Source organism: Charadrius vociferus, unplaced genomic scaffold (genome assembly GCF_000708025.1).
Source record: "Charadrius vociferus isolate BGI_N301 unplaced genomic scaffold, ASM70802v2 scaffold1, whole genome shotgun sequence".
NCBI lineage: Eukaryota > Metazoa > Chordata > Aves > Charadriiformes > Charadriidae > Charadrius > Charadrius vociferus.
In genome coordinates this window covers 5,762,430-5,779,131 of record NW_009647680.1, presented here as the reverse complement: position 1 = coordinate 5,779,131, position 16,702 = coordinate 5,762,430, and the positions used below count along the sequence as shown (strand labels likewise).

The 16,702-nt window shown below is 44.8% G+C and overlaps 1 protein-coding gene across 1 annotated transcript in view; it reads right to left on the bottom strand.

Moving 5' to 3' along the window:
* Nucleotides 1-16,400, bottom strand: part of ME3 (malic enzyme 3, NADP(+)-dependent, mitochondrial) — a 74,516-nt gene extending 58,116 nt beyond the window's left edge. Inside the window, exons 1-3 of the mRNA XM_009881193.1 lie at nt 16,371-16,400; nt 6,682-6,815; nt 4,998-5,147 (exon numbers count right to left, since the gene is read on the bottom strand). Coding sequence (XP_009879495.1) covers nt 4,998-5,147; nt 6,682-6,815; nt 16,371-16,400 — 314 coding nt within the window. The remainder of the gene's footprint in view (nt 1-4,997; nt 5,148-6,681; nt 6,816-16,370) is intronic.
* Between the last annotated feature and the right edge of the window lie 302 nt (nt 16,401-16,702).

The window sequence follows — 16,702 nt, the reverse complement described above, 5'->3', positions numbered from 1 at the left end:
CTCTCTCAGCCTCTCCTCATAGGAGAGGTGCTCCAGCCCTCGGATCATCCTCGTGGCTCTCGTCTGGACACGCTCCAGCAGGTCTATGTCTTTCTTGAAAAGCAAACACTTCCAAGGCCCGTGTTCCTTAGTACCTCGGGTAACCTGCCCTTTGCTCAAAGCTACAATTAGGTCACCGCTGTTGTGGAACATAAGCAAAGCTGTTGTCCCTGTGCCTTCAGCAGCTTGCTCCTGCTTCTGCATATCCCTAGTCCGGCCCCAAAAAAGACTTGGATCTACCCACGTTTATTCCTAAACCAGGTCACTGCACAGATGCATGGACATCGTGCAGGCACAAGGGCGGTGGAAAGGAGGAATGAATAACCAGGGATGGATCGCAGGAGACAGACTGCAAAACTGTGTATTTCAGGATCTGAAGCTGTACAACTCTGCAAGAAATCTCCTTTAAGTCTAGGCCACCCTTGAGCGTCAGGAATCACACCTGTACATGACTCGAACCTTGTCACCTTGGGACACTATTTCCAGCGATATATTTTGATCTTGACAATGTGAATACATCCGGGTCCCCTCACAGTCGTTCCAGAATGCGTGAAGACAAATGTGGCAGCAGATTTTCTTCTAACAAAACTACAACCGCAAGGCCCCGAGACACAAACTGTGGAGGAGCATAACCTGAGAAGCTCCCAAAAAGCGAGCATATTTGCCCACCCTAGTTTTATTCTCCTCCTGAGATATTTGCTACCATCCACTGCTGCAGACAAGATCCGTGGCTAGGAAAACTTCTCTTTGGATATAGTTGCTCTCTTCTTGTGCTTATTTAACATGGTCTGATCACAGAAGACAAAGATTTTGACAGGAACCTTATCGTAAGTGTGACAGAGGTGAAATTGCTTGGTAATTCAACCTGTACTTACGGATTATACAATTATTTCTTTAATATTTTAAAAATACAAAATAAAAACTGACACTGTACTTTGGCCTGGAGATTTTAATGCTTATTGCATGACTTCAAATAAACAAATATTGGTAACTCAGCAGCGAGCTGTCTGGAAAACAAGATAGGAAAAATGTTATTCAACATAGCCACCTTCCAGCAAAAACTTCAGAGCTCTCAGGGGGCAGTGCCAGAATGCCGTTTTTAATAACTTGATGGTTCCACCTCCCTTCCAGATGTTCTAAAAACCTGAGTTTTCAGCATATAGGAAAAAGTCTGAGGCCACAGAAAAAGAAAAGGCTGCTTGGAGAATTTAAAGTGACTCCCAAAGAGTTTGGTGAAGAGACAGGAACCTGCTGAGACACAGGAGCTCTGCCTGGGCCACCAGCAGAAAGGGGGAGACTATGGGCATCAGAGATGAGCATGCCAAGAGCCCCACGTTTGGTCCCACGTCTTTTTCTCCCAGTAGCTCATTTCTATTGGTAAACAGAGAAGACGTGTGTTTTAAGACTGCTGGTTGTGTAGCTTTTTGAAAGGAAAGAACAGCGGGTGTCTGATCCCATTTGGAGTAGATAAATCTTCTGGCAGAGAGGATGCCAGAGCCCTGACCTGAGAGGAGAACTCTATGGGACACATAGAAGCACAGGTAAGAACTCCACCCGTAAGAATTTGTAGAGAGATACTACGAAGGGTAAAAGAGGCGTTGAGCCCTGCAATTATGCCAGCAGTATCTGGCAAACAAAATCTGCAGCCAAGCGAACACTGATAAATGCATTCTGATGAGAGAAGCCCTGCTGATCCTCATAGGACTATTTTCAGATGCTCTTGTACAAGAGTTGCTTTGTAAGCAAGTTACTTGTGCTTTAATTTTTCCAGGCTCAACCTTCAAATAGAAAGCCAAGCGCTAATGGGGCTGAGAAAGATCTCAACACAGGGAAGAAGTTTATTGTGTTCATAGGTCACTAATTGCTGCTGCTGTGGCCGCAGAAAAACCACGTAATATTCTATTGACTTCCCTCCTCACCATAAGCTGTGCTGTATGTCCATGTCCATCCATGTTGGAGCACCATGCGGTGTTTTAAAAATGAGATATCTCAAGTCCTTTGCCTGATCAATAGTATTAAACATGACAGTTTGGATGAAAAGGTAATTGCCGCGGCAAACATTCAAACCAGCTCCCCGTTGCTCAAAGAGTTGGGTTGGGAGGCACGGCACTCCGGAGGACAGATTTAGAAACTGGAGAGATGAGCCCAACCCAACCGGAGAGAGTTCACAGCGGGATACGTAGCGAGGAGAAATGTTACGCACAATTATGGAGTGGCACATATCTGGTAGGGTAATCGTGTCAAAGAAAAGATTCGCAAGATGACAAAACGCATTACAGCGACCAGGCCACTCAGATAATGCCAAAAAAGGCGAGGGCATGTTGGGATGTGTTAGCAAAAGCTAAAATCTAACTGTTTCAGTCTCCTCGGCACTGCCAGTCCTCCGTGGTGAAGTGGCGCTCACTCTTCTGTGGGGCATTTCAGAAGAAATGTAGCCAAACAGGAGACTCCAGAGTGGGACAACTTGGACATAACAGCAAGAACTACAGGCAAGAAAACCAGCAGGCTGAACATGGAAAGGCTACCATAGAGAGGATGACATTGGCAAAGAACATTTAGGTTATATACTAGGAGAAAAGCACTTTCTACGTATATGAGAGTTAGGTACTGGAATGGGCTATGTAGGGCAGCTTTACTGCAGATTTAAAATATAACATAATCAGTTAATGAACAAGATTATATGATAAGGCTTCTTGTGACAGCAGAGCAAGACTGAATGGCGTGGACATCCTCTCCAGTTCTAGGTGCTATGTTCTCCCTAAAACAACAGTGAAATATACTTACGTGGGTGTCATTCTGTTTTAAAAACCTTCAGATACGAATAAAATTAGGTTAGGACAATCAGCTTTTCAGCCTGCCAGTGCAGCTTAGGATAACAAACATTGAAAGAACTAGAAATTCAAACTCAGATCTTAATTTCTGAGCTCCCCAAATCTGCAGGTCCCAATGATTTTAGCAGAAAGTGTTGGCATCCTACCCTGACCTAAGTGTGTTGCAGGCCAGCTCCTGAGGTACATAATATGCTGCAGAAGAGAAAATATATACTGCAAGACAATAAGAGTCAGATTGACAAAAAAAGCACATATGAATGTTTCTTGTTTTAATCTCATCACTTCACATGACAGAATAGCTCTTTTCTTTTTCGCAACAAAAACACCCTTTTGCTAAAACAACCTTGATCAAAACCAAATCTGAGGCTAGGCTGAAATTCATTCTACACCTTCAGGGAAACAAACTCCCCGCCGTAGGAAATTCAGTGTACTAAGGGCATGACAGTTTGCCCTTTCCTGCGGAAGCCACCAGCTGGGATCCAGAACAGCTCCAAACCCAAGTTCAGCAGCAAAACTGTCAGACTACGAGAACAGATGTTACCGCATTGGTAAAATACTGTGGGTTTAAAACACAAGAAAGAAGTGAGTTACAGGAAGGGGAATTCTCCAACAGCAACAACTGCAGAAAGAGTCCTCTATATGGAAATAAATCCCTGCTTTCCTGAGGATAGCATCAGGGATGCAAAAGAAAAGAAGCAAAGCTCCCAAATATTGTTTTAACTTCTTGCAAGGTAAAGGCAGGCTGAAGGCAGAGACACAGTGGCTGTACAGCAGAAATTGCCACTGCGAATCTTAATTACCTGAGAACCGGCAGTGTGCTCTTCCCTGCCTGACAGTGCTCACGGCTCAACACCTGGAGACAGTCTGGGTTCTCTTTTCTCTGCTACCTTTTACTCCTGCCCAGAAGAAGTAAGTGTCCTCCCCGCCACGCAAGGGACAACTCCTCTGGTTTCCTCATGGGCGCTGAGGAGGAGGAGGGGATGTGATCAAAGCTCGACTAGATGAATGACTTCACCACAGCCCAGCAAATCCAGAAACTGGGTATCAGGGAACAGAACTCAATCACCAGGGACAGGCACAAGCCAAAAAGCAATCCTGGGGAGCAGCTCATGTGAAAGAATCAGTGGCTTTACTAGAAATTTTGATGACATACAGGATGCAACCGTGTTTGCCCAGATAATCTTACCCATAATAGGTTATTCATTGTCTGTCTACACAGCCCTTACATCTTCAAGGTCTGCCTCAGGGTCCCAACTGCGACCTTGAGTCAGTTAGTAGAACTTGCCTCAGTTTCCCCATCTATCACACTACTCTCAGCTGAAACTGCAGTTAAGCCTTCTGCTTGTGAAATGCTTTTAAACCAGTATTATTCCATTCCTTTACTTGGCATATTTCTGTACTATTCTGTGATTCTGTGAAAAGCTGAAATTTTTATCTGCCTACTGGTATATTTCAAAGACACAAAAAATAAAAAAAACTTGCGGAGAAAACTGAACCTTACCACTGAATTTTCAGGCTAGGACTAAAATGTATTTCAGAATGTTAATGAGGGCTTTATCTAAACATTAATCATTAAAAAGAATTATGCAGAACAGGGCCTTCCAACATGGTACACAGTGTTTAATGTTGCATGAATTTACACAGTAACTGTTTTAAGCAGCGAGGAAGGCACTGATGCAGAGCGTCACCTCCTATGAAAAAGATTCTTTCCGGGGGAGGGTGCGTGGAAGCGCACACAAAAATTCAAAATCAGCACAACATATCCCAAATCCAACAATTACTCAAACGCCAGCACTGTAAAAGGCACTCAGTGCTCCTGAGACAGTAGATGGGGAGGGCTGCAGCCATAAGTACAGAGAGGCGTTTGGAACTAAGTTGCACAGACTGTACAGTACTGTTGGAGAACAAAACCACTCTGTTCACTGTTTATAGGAAGAAGGCAGCGCTATTCTCGACTCCCCAGCTCATCATCAAATGTACACACACGAAGCTGCTTGCTGGTCTATCTCTTGATGAGGGATTGAGTTTTAGATGTTTCGGGCCACCCACGTAAAGATGGACTGTCGGTACAAAAGAAACATTCACACAGAGTTAAAAAAAAGGGGTAAGAACAGTCTCTTCACTCACCGCGGTCTCCTGAAAGCCAAACCATACTGCTGACAAGCCAGGCCGACCGTTGGGGTGTAAACGATGGGCATGAATCTCTCGATGTCGGAGGTCAGCACTCGATAAAAAAGCTTCTCATTCCTGTCTTGTAATGTCATAAGAACAATGTACCTTAAAAGTCAAATGAAATAGATATATATCAGTATTTATGGACATCAGCAGTTGCATACAAAGCAGTAGCTGGCTCGCTCGGTACGTTCTCAGTTCTTCCAAGCCCTCACACTCCTCAGTTCTACATGGTGAGCAGATACTTGGAGCAAAATTTCCCAAAGGACCTGACAGGCTCCACCACCCTCACTGACAGCTCACAAAGACTCGGTAGAGCTGGAAGTCAGACCCCTGCGTACCCTCAGAATTTCTGAATTTGCATTAGACACAACTGCAATGGAAAAGGCCAAAAGTAGACTTCAGGGCTACCTGGGACACAGCGGGACATCATCTTTATTGTCAAAATTTATTATGCAATAGAGAAGATGAAATATGCATATATGAATATGCATATTTCAAAGTACTGTCTTTCCTAAAATATTTCCACAAAACTTCCTTCTCCATTATCCTGCATTCTCCATTACTTAATCACTAAACCCAGGACAGTTTAATTCCATCTTTAAAAAAAAAGACAAAACCCATTAATTTAGGAAATGAAAATGTTAAATCAACTTTGCATTCTTACTGTTGTCCAGACTCACACATGCATCACTGAGTTTATATGATCACTTCGTGAATTAGAATACATCACGTTTCTCCAAAGACTTTTCTTTCTTGAAAATGCTTCATTGGCTAAGATTGAATTTGTTAAAATTAAGCCAGAAAAATGAAAAACTCATAAAGTAAAGAGAGATTGCAAATGATTTTCTGTCTGAGCCACTTGTACGGACATAATGACGAACTCCCTTTTGTGTTCAGCACCTAATCTTGCAGCGTGGCTTCGAAAAGGCACCGCATGCTGCCAACAGTATACAATTTGCAAGATCGACACCGGCATTTGTGACACAGGAAAGCCACTGCAATTGCTCTGCAGGGGAAGAGTCCCGCTGCCTCAGTCCCCAGATCAATGGCAGCCGAGACAGACGGAGATGCAAACCCTACCGTCCATCACGACAGGAGTCAAACACCATCTTCCATCAGTAACCATGACGAACACTGAACGCAATGGAAGTTCAGGAATAGAAAGATTAGTCAACACACATCATTACTTCTATTTTTTTTTTTTTTTTTACTTTTTTCCTACCAGATGGCAGGTTCTTTCTGTTCTTCCACCCAGTATTTTAGTAAATGTATTGATGAGCACACAGATAGTTACGTGCCGTTCACTCTACCTCCAGAGCTCTGGGGCAGGGACTGCCTTTTCGTTGTGCCCTTGTACCCAAAATATAGCGAATTGCCAGGCTTATACCAGAGCTCTCCAGCAATGTGGTGGTAGAAAAAAGCAGTACCAGTGAGATTTTGGGACTGGGATGACGTGTAACTGAGGTGAAGGCAGACAGGCCAGAATAAACACTCCTGGTGTTGGAGACAGTTGGAAAAAAGTGACTCTGAGGGAAACCTGTGTGCCTTGAAGCAGGATCCTCAAGTCTTCCTGGGGGCTTTAAACAACCGAAAATTAAAGGGGGAGGGAGGAAGAAAGAAGATGTTTTTGACATACTTGTCTAGATCACTAGATTTGTTCTCATAGTTTTTCATCACACGGAGGACTTGAACGTCTTGGCTCAAGAAGCAAGGAGGAAGGAGGCCATGAATTCCCAGCTGCAGCCTCTCTTCAAGTGTAAAAGCCATTCCCTGGGAAGAAAAGAGGAAGGCATGTTCAAACAGCACGATACACAGTACCAGATAGGATAACCAAGAGGAAAGCAAGCAACAGCACGCAACCCCTGAGCCCCTGGAGGTGGTCCTCCCCTGCAGCGACCATGGCGCTCAGCCCACCCAGACCCTACAGCTTCCAGATTAGCAGTCCCAGTGTCAGCAGGGCTCTGATGATTCACACTCTTTTGCCATTTGAATTTGGTTGGTGTCTATAGTGTCTACAACTTTATAGTGTATACATTCTTAGGGTTTCTTTCACTTTACGCTTTTCTTTTACTATTTAATTAGCTCATGCCTACAGGTTTCAGTGGCCTTCCTGAACGCTCAGTTCTTAGAATCCTTTACAAATCACACAACAGGTTTAGAATCATAGAATCATTCAGATTGGAAAAGACCCTTAAGACCATCGAGTCCAACTGTTAACCTACCAATGCCAAGTCCACCACTAAACCATGTCCATGAGCGCCAAATCTACATGTCCTTTAAATATCTCCAGGGATGGCAATTCCACCACTTCCCTGGGCAGCCTGTTCCAGGGCTTGACAACCCTTTCATGGAAGAATTTTTTCCTAATACTCAATCTAAACCTCCCCTTGGCACAACTTGAGAATGTTTCCTTTTATCCTCTCGCTTGGTACTTGGGAGAAGGCACTGACCCCCACCTTGTTACAACCCCCTTTCAGACAGTTGTAGAGAGCGATAAGGTCTCCCCTCAGCCTCCTTTTCTCCAGGCTGAACAACCCCAGTTCCCTCAGCTGCTCCTCATAAGACTTCTGCTCCAGACCCCTCACCAGCTTCACTGCCCTTCTCTGGACACGCTCCAATGTCTGTCTTGTAGTGAGGAGCCCAAAACACAATGTTCGAGGTGGGGTCTCACCAGTGCCGAGTACAGGGGGATGATCACTGCCCCAGTCCTGCTGGCCACACTATTCCTGATACAGGCCAGGATGGCCTTCTTGGCCACCTGGGCACACTGCTGGCTCATATCCAGCCGGCTGTCCACCAACACCCCCAGGTCCTTTTCTGCCGGGCAGCTTTCCAGCCACTCCTCCCCAAGCCTGTAGCGCTGCATGGGGTTGTTGTGACCCAAGTGCAGGACCTGGCACGTGGCCTTGTTGAATCTCATACCACTGGCCTCATCAGCCCATCGATCCAGCCTGTCCAGATCCCCCTGTAGGGCTATCCCACCCTCAAGCAGAGCTACACTCCCGCCCAACTTGGTGTCATCTGAAAACTTACTGAGGGTGCACTCAAACCCCTCATCCAGGTCATCAATAAAGATACTAAAGAGAACTGGCCCCAGAACCAAGCCTCGGGGAACACCACCTGTGACCGGCCACCAACTGGATTTAACTCCATTCACCACCACTCTCTGGGCATGGTCATCCAGCCAGTTTTTTACCCAGTGAACAGTACACCCATCCAAGCCATGAGCAGCCAGTTTCTCCAGGAAAATGCTGTGGGAAATGGTGTCAAAGGCTTTACTCAAGTCTAGGTAGACAACATTCACAGCCTCTCCCTCATCCACTAGGCTGGTCATCTTGTCACAGAAGGAGATCAGGTTAGTCAAGCAGGACCTGCCTTTCATGAACCCATGCTGACTGGGCCTGATCATCAGGTTGTCCTGTACATGCCGTGTGACAGCACTCAGGATGATCTGCTCCATAACCCTCCCCAGCACCAAGGTCAGACTGACAGGCCTACAGTTCCCTGGATCCTCTTTCTGGCCCGTCTTGTAGATGGACGTCACATCTGATAACCTCCAGTTAGTAAGGATTTAGATTTGGATACTGAATAGTATACCAAACTCATCAGCTCATCACAGTACACCCAACCAAGCAACTTCAGTTACCTTCTAGTTTTCCACCAGATGCAACGTGTATTAATGGCATATTGGCAGCACAGAAGACAGACATGACATGTAGATGCTTTCTCAGTGCTAACCCTATTTTGTTTTTATTCAAGGAGCACATAGAGTCCCGTAAGTCTTATTAAGTAGCTGACACTGGCTCACAACTGAAGCTCAAATGCTAGATTGCATGGGATAACCCTGCTTTTACAGGACAATTTCATCCTTCCCAGCAGAAGCCTGAGCATGTCCTGCTCCCATACATGCAGGGGCTGATGCTCCAGGTGACCAGCAGCGCCCTGTGGTGGACTCAGCCCGATGAGCAGCAATGGTAAATGCATTCTGCAGTCTGGGAAGAAGATTATAAAAGGTCTTAGTCTTAATTAATGGGATTTCTGCTATGCTGATAGCAGATTAGACAGCAGGATAGAAGGAAACATTTTCAGAAGCGTCTAAGGAGCTTAAATCCTAATGAAAACTTCACCCATAACTAACCAACTGATTCATATTTTGATGAACAGCTGGCAGTAAAATATTCAAAATCGGTAATTATCGGACTACATCTACTCAAGCACACAGACAAATGGTTGAAGAAAATCTTAATGAGCAGCTTTATGACTACATAGCTTTTAAACTGTTGTTTTCTCCCATGGATTTAGTGTTTCTCTATGACAAATGACTGTTATTAATGTTGCACAAGAAAAACTGAGGACACATCTCGATGAACTTGGTTTTGGCAGCTTTCCTTCGCCTCCTGTTGCTTGTTCCTGTCCCTGTGCCATCCCAACAGTTGTGCCAGCACAAGCATGTGTGCAGTCACATGGTTAATCAGGGAGAGGAAGTACCTGGATTAAAAATAACCAGGTCATTTGAGCTCAGAGCGGCTCCCCTGGCTGACGATACACCATAGATGGCTCTGCAGACACTGGCAAACCTGGGCACAGCCACTGGCGACACACAGCCGTGGGAACGGACCGCTGGAAGAGCTGCTCACTTGTGAGTTGTGTGGATGCTGATGAAAATGTTTGTCAAACTTTCAGCGATGTCACGTAGCCTGTAAAAGGACGGAGGAAAGGACTGAAACTGATTCTCTTGTTTGCCAGATCCATGCCTCATACATAGTGTGACTCTTCCTTTATTACTAAATTGTGCAATAGTGCCAATGAAAACAATACTCTTTGTATACTTCAGAAAAGATATTCAGCCTCCAAGACATCTGAAAGGAAAACAATCTTTATCCTGCAAGCATTTTCATCGTTTTTTTCTGCTCTGTATCAAGTATTTTCCAAATCTTTGATGCAAGAACATGGCAGAGAGAAGTCATTCCTCTTCCAGCCAGCGGACGAGGAGTCAGCAGTTGCCCAGGAGGCAGGAGGTCAAGATTTTGCTGTCAAACTCAGAAATGGCATCAAGGTCTCTGCAGTCGTTGGTGAATGCTGTACCCAGGACATGGCTGGTTCTGCTGAAAAGTCTGACATTTCTGACCCAAATTTCCCTCCTGGACCTGAGAAGCCTTCCCCCAAATGAGTTTTGTAGCAGAACTGGTACGTTCCCACAAGATGAAGTTTGAGGTTTTGTACATCATCATTTCTTAATTTCAAAAACCCAACACATCCTCATCAGAAAACTTGCAACTATATGTATTCTCCAGACTGGAGCCTTCTGAAATATCAGACTAAGATCGACACTGGATATCAGCTCCATGTCACTATTTGGCTTCACACTGACAATATTGTATCACGGCAGGGAAAATACAGCTACTGCAGATGTCAAAGTTTATCTGCAGTGAATGGCAAAAAAAGCGCTATAATTTCAAACCGTTTACTTCCTGTGACCTTTGAACATGGAGGATAGATAACAGGAGACAGAAATATTTGGCAGTAAATACTCCATTAGCTTGTCTAGAGAGTCACATCACAGGCTGGCCACAGCCCCGACCCCTGCCCATCCCCTGGAACAGAAATAAAGCTCAGCAAAAAAAGTAAACTGGTGGCAGTTCCTCTTCCAAAAGAGACAGAAAAGGCAGAAATGCATTGCTGCCCCCAACCACTAAAAATCTTCTTGCAGTATTTTTTCAATAGAAAAAAAAACACCTTTCAGTTATTTTCCACCCACTAAAATAGTGAGAAGTTTCAATATTTCATCAAACGATTACAGACACCCAATAAAAGAAAAAAAAAATCTGTATTTCAGCTCATTTCTATTAAAAAAAATACCACGGTGCCTTACAGAAACAGCAGCCTGCATGCTCACTGCTATCCCCCCTTTTTTTTCCCAATGGGTTGGGCTCTGCCTGGATGCCATCTCCAACGGCCCGGCATGGTCCGGAGCATCCAGCTTCCCTCTGCCCAGGGGCTGCGTGAGAGCTGCCATGGAATTACAGCTGCCGTGAAGGTGAAACACTTGTGCTTGGGCACTCGCCCTTCAGTCCCGCTGTTTTTTTTTTGGTTTTTTTTTCCTTTTAGGAGGAACACACCAGGCTGAAAAGTGTTCGGCAGTGTGCTGGGAAACCTCTTGAAGTGGTATTAGGAATGAATGTAATAAGATTGAATAGGGTCAAACGGGATCGTGGGGTAGTAGAGCCGTTTGTCCGCGTGACTTGGGCTGGGAGGGACATCTGTGCACGCCTGGGGCACAATTCTGCTCGGCGCCTAATTTCTGGCTAGTTTTTAGGTCTGCGTAGTGCCAGGAGTGCCTACTCACTATTTCAAGACACAGCAAAAGCAAGACTCTGAACTTGAATTTTAAGTAATTTGGAGATCTGTGCACACGAACACAGGTTTTTGGATTGCAAGAGCAGATTAAACTGTTTAAACACAACCACAGTGGTGTTATTAACATACAACATCTCCAGCTCACTGCACTTTTGCATTTACTGCATCTGAATTGAGCTACACCAGTATAAGCATCTTCATGCTGGAGCAACTGCAACCACGTGTGATGGAGAAGTCGCTGCCTTCACAACCAGTTAAATGACCGAACCACTGTTAAGTACCGAGCTGGTCCATGACACAGTGGCTCTGAGGCAGGGTCGGGAGCGGAACAGAAGCTGCCTGCCCTAACTTTGAAGGCTGCTTTCTGAAGTTTTTCGGAAGGTCTAGGAGTAGGACCCCTGGGTGAAGCGGTTATATTCACTGAAACAGCACAGCGTGAAATGAATTTGGAAACACATTCTGCCCCAGATCAAAAGCTGGAATTCACTGAGGTATTGCTATGTTTAAGATTAAAGCTTTTAGGGTCGGATTTTTTTTTTTTTTTTTTTTTTTAAGAGTGCCTGAAAGCCATATTGTACCCCTCTTTTTCTGGTCTTGAAAGGTCTAATGATGGTGAGCCACAGCCCTGCAGAGCTAAAGCCAGGTGCTCCGATTCATTTTTAAATGTGTGGGAAATGAGCTGGCATGGAGAGGGCAGATGCTATGTCACTACCCAAAAACAAAGGCAAAAATATCCGCTGCCCACAAGGCTTCACGCTATGTCGGGGCTAAGCGAGGGGGTTTGTTCTGAAAAAGGCTCGCGGCAAAAAACCTCAAATGCATCTGGTTTCTTATCGCTGACAGCACCAGGTCTGTTATGTGGCAGCTCCCTCTTTGCGGCTCAAGCCCATAAAAGCCACTTATTTCAGCAATTGAAAGGCGAAGCCAATTCACAGATAACGATTACTTTTATCACTGCAGTGAGAAGGGGGTGTTTCACTCGGGGATGAATACAAGCAGGAGGGATGCTAGCACGGCTTAGCCTTATAATTTACTCGTTATAGAGCGTACTTCTGTAGGTGGGAGCAAAGACACAAAATGGTAGTTCCTAGTATCAGGAAACTGTCGTTAAGGCGATGGCGGCTTAATCAAGGGCTGAATTAGGCCTCACCTAGTGCAGAACACGCAGAGTCCACTGCAGTTCAGACCACCTCCAGCTGCTCAGCACCTTTTCGGAGCAAACTCTTGGCTTACTGCACCTTTCCATATCCCTGTGCTCTAGAGTGCAACTGGTAGCCAGGGATGGCTGTGGGGTGGCCTGGATGGCCACACCAAGGGGTTTATGCAGTTTGTACAGTCCCAGGTCATTACCTTCCGTGATGCCGGGACTCAAGCTGCGGTTCTCAGGCAGCCTGTGGGACCGCAAGTCCCTAATCCACGCAACTGAAAGCTGACCTGGCTGTCCCTGAGCTGAGTAAACAAGGATCAGAGAACATCTCCCAGCCCTTTGGAAACAGTCCCTGGAACAGGGAACTTCCTAGTCTGATAAGAGCAGAGTGCTGGAAGGGGACGGGGGAAATACAGACGCACAGGGATCACCACTGCAGGCTGCAAGCGCAGACACAGCTAATCCCCTTCTCCTTTATAATTAGTATGTTAACAGTCACGCTAGGGAAGTCCTAACAGTCAGGCAACTTAATAAGCTTATTCCATACAGATTTTTCCTGTAACGTGTTTTCCATAGATATTTGCACCTGTCCAATTTTACAGCCGGGATGTACTTTGACTATCTGCAAGCAAAAGTTCCTCCCGTAAGGGGTCAGTGCCAGAAGCTAAACTAATCCCCGCTGAGGCTGCACACAGGGGCTGGGGTGCAGAGAGCAACGGCAGAAAACATTAATTTTCTACACTGTGAAAGATTTTTCTACAAAGGTCAGATCCTACTGTGGTCTCCTCAGCTCCAGCTGACTTGATAACCCTCTTCGTAGTGCTCCTTCTCAGCTACTCAAGCTTCTCCTGCTGGCGTGGACGGACTGCTACAGGTCCTGTCCCGCACTGGAAAAGCTTTATGGAAAATATTATTTGTGTAAAAAGAGGAAAGGAGGCACATCGGAGTGGTAATCCTTTAAGTTCTCATTTTGAATATCTTGTAGCTTCTTATCACCTTTAGTTTGTGTGTGTGTGTGCTCTTGAGCTTGAAAAAAAAACAAATCCAGGATGCTTTGGGTATGGGGAACACATCGTCCGGCTTGTCTTCTTGGAAACCTGGAAAGAAGATTCCCCACTGTGCCTTCTCAGCAGTTATTGCTGGGCAAACCTCTTATTGACCATGATTTACAAATTCTTCTCACTGTGTTTAGGCCTCTTTCTGGGTTCAAAGTCACTAGTTGAAAAAATCCCACACTCTTGGCCATCCCCTTTGTTACAAAGTGATATAATCGTGGATTTCTAATCCTTTCATACCGTTGTTCCTTCCTCTCCCACAGAGCCTGGGAACGCTAAAAACACCTCCAAGACAAAGATAATTAAGTAACTCAACTTCATGCTTGTTTCAGTTCCTGGGGAACCATCTTTAATGAGGTCCACTAATTCGATTACAGCATAAATTGTCCCTACCATTAATGAGGCTTTATCAGTAACTGTTTTGTTTTGTGTAAGTAACTTCCTTTCACTGGATTAGAGGGACATATTTCCATTACTCTTCACATTTTTACCTTGTCTTACAACAGTGACTTTTGATTTACACCAACGTAAAAGTGAGCAGAACTGGAACACGACAAAGTCCCTGTGCCAGATTACTTACTGACCAGGGATCTGATCCTGCGTGGTTTATCCTACAGAAGTAAGTTAAGTGCTCTCCTGATGAGGACATCCCTGATGGGCACGTGACAGGCAAGATGTGGCAGGGGCACAGGCAAGAAGAAGCAAAGCCATGCTGTTCCCACATGTTACAGGAGGTCTACTTCAATAAATAAAACTCATAAGCCAAATGTCTTCAGGGTTTTATTCATTAATCCATAGGAGGAACTTCAGTGCAAAGCTCCTCGAGCCCTGCACTGTGATTTCAGACTGCAGGGGTAGAGCTCTGTACCGAATTTAGCAGAGAACTCATTATTATTTCCCACAGTTTGCCAGCCTCCAGGGCAGCAATCTTTCCTCCATAGAAAAAAAATAAAATCCATATGCTAGAAATTATATGTGTTTTGTCTGCAAACAAGATTCTGGAGCATTGAGAAAAACAGATTTTTAAAACTGAGCTAGACAAACTTCCTCAAAGAACAGCTGGTTTGGCAGGCTGGTTTTGTGAAGGATTTAGGAACTTTGCAGATAGTTAAAAATAGCATCATTGCTCTATTGATAGGAAAGGTGGAGATAGAAAATTAATGACAAGTAAGAGGTGATAAGATACAGCAGTTTTTTTTAAGAAACTCAAATTCTGGGCCAAATTCAATGCATTGCTTCTTCCCACAAAAGCAATATTAAGATCCTCACTGAGTTCTGGCCAAGCTAATGGGAATACTTCTTTGGCTTTGGTGAGAGATAGATTAGGGTGACATTTCTTTTGATTTTGACTAGATTCACAAATGTCTTTACATGCATGAGGTGTCTAAATACAAGCTTCAGTGTTTCCCAGTAAAGGAGAAGAGGAAAATCACTGCATGGGGAATAGGACTGCCACGCTACAGAAAACCTTGGTGTAACAGGGAAAAAAAACCAAACCAAAAAACAGAAAAAAACTGAGAAATTTTTAGGAGCAATAGAGCAGCACAGAGTCTCAAATGGGGTGGGACACATGGTGCATGCACACGCGCACACGGCAGAGTAAAAGACTGTACGTGCCTGGATGAGCTTAAAACACAGAACACTCATTGCCTCTTCATGTACAGCAAAACACTTGGTAGGGAAGGGAGCCTGACGGAGCAAGCAGTAATGAGAACATCAGGTTTTGTGCTACAGCCAAGGGCACGGGTAGATTCCTGTGTCACACCCCAAATTCTCAGCCCCCTATCAAAAATATCCCACGTGATCTTGGCACACAGATCCTAGTGACTCCTGAGGCCCTCCTGACTCCCAAGAAAATGAAGCCACTGGTGCCTCCTCTACATGATTCCCAGGCTCCCTGTGTAATTCCACACGTGTTTTACACCTACCACTGTCATACTTTTTTATGCCAATTAGTGAGTGAAACAAGCTCGTCCAGGATAGAAATGAGAAGCTCGTAGTCCACATGGCTATCTCAGCTGGGGGGATGCTATTCTTTCACCTTGTGGGGAGAGGGATCAGAGTAAAATCAGTTCCTGCAGGAGGTTTGCCAAGCACAAACCCCAGTATTTCTGTCAGACTGTGGCAGTTTCTGCGATGCTGAAGACATACATTTCGCCCAAATATGATGCTTTTCTTAGACAGGAAGAATTCAGCATAAATTACAATGCTTGCATTCCTAAGTGTATGAAAACCAGCCCTCATTCTCAATTTGAACAAGCAAGTATGTCTGAGAAGAAAGATCAAGGCAATTTTAAGGTTTAAATGTGATCCAAAACATTAAGAGAAGACAGTTTTAAAAGCCAGCTTTACAGCGTCTGGAAACCTCTCCCATTGTACAGCCGGTCACGTGAATTGTGGTTGCATATAATTTGGGATCGGTGCTATAGAGAGCACTAACTTCCTTTTGAGGTTCACGCAAATTATATAAAATGAGGCTCGTGCACTTACTGCTCGCACGCAAACTGCATCATGCTGTGGGTTTGGAGGATGGGAGTCTCTTCGCAATTTGTATCTCATTTGCTGTTGACACTCCAGCAAATGAGGTTGTTCCGAATGTAGGTTGGAACAGCATTACAGTTCATGGACGACTGCCGATGGCTACATTTGGTTGAACACCACTGAAAAGCACTGCCTAAGCCATAGACCTGGCTGGTTCGCAAGAAGATCGCTTGGATGGAAGCTTAATCTGAATGAACTCAAGAACAGTTTTGTTACTGACTTTACCAGAGATGATTTCTCCACCGTACCATTCATATGTCCTTGTATGCTTCTTCTATCAAAGCTCTGTAGAAAGGAACCATCAGCAGCAGCTTCTTGAGCAGTACCAGATGCTCTCTGCTCATTCCCATCTAATCCAGGAAAAGCAGGGTTGGCTTCGGAACCACAGTTTTGATAGCTGTTTAATGAGATGTAACATATGCCTGCTTCAGAGCACTACAGGCCATTTGAGATGCTTACAGAACATTCAGATACCCCCTCAGAGAAAAGATTCCAGAGAAAGGCGATGTCTTCCTTTATAAAGTAGGAATATGAGAAATAAAGAAGGCTCTAAATAA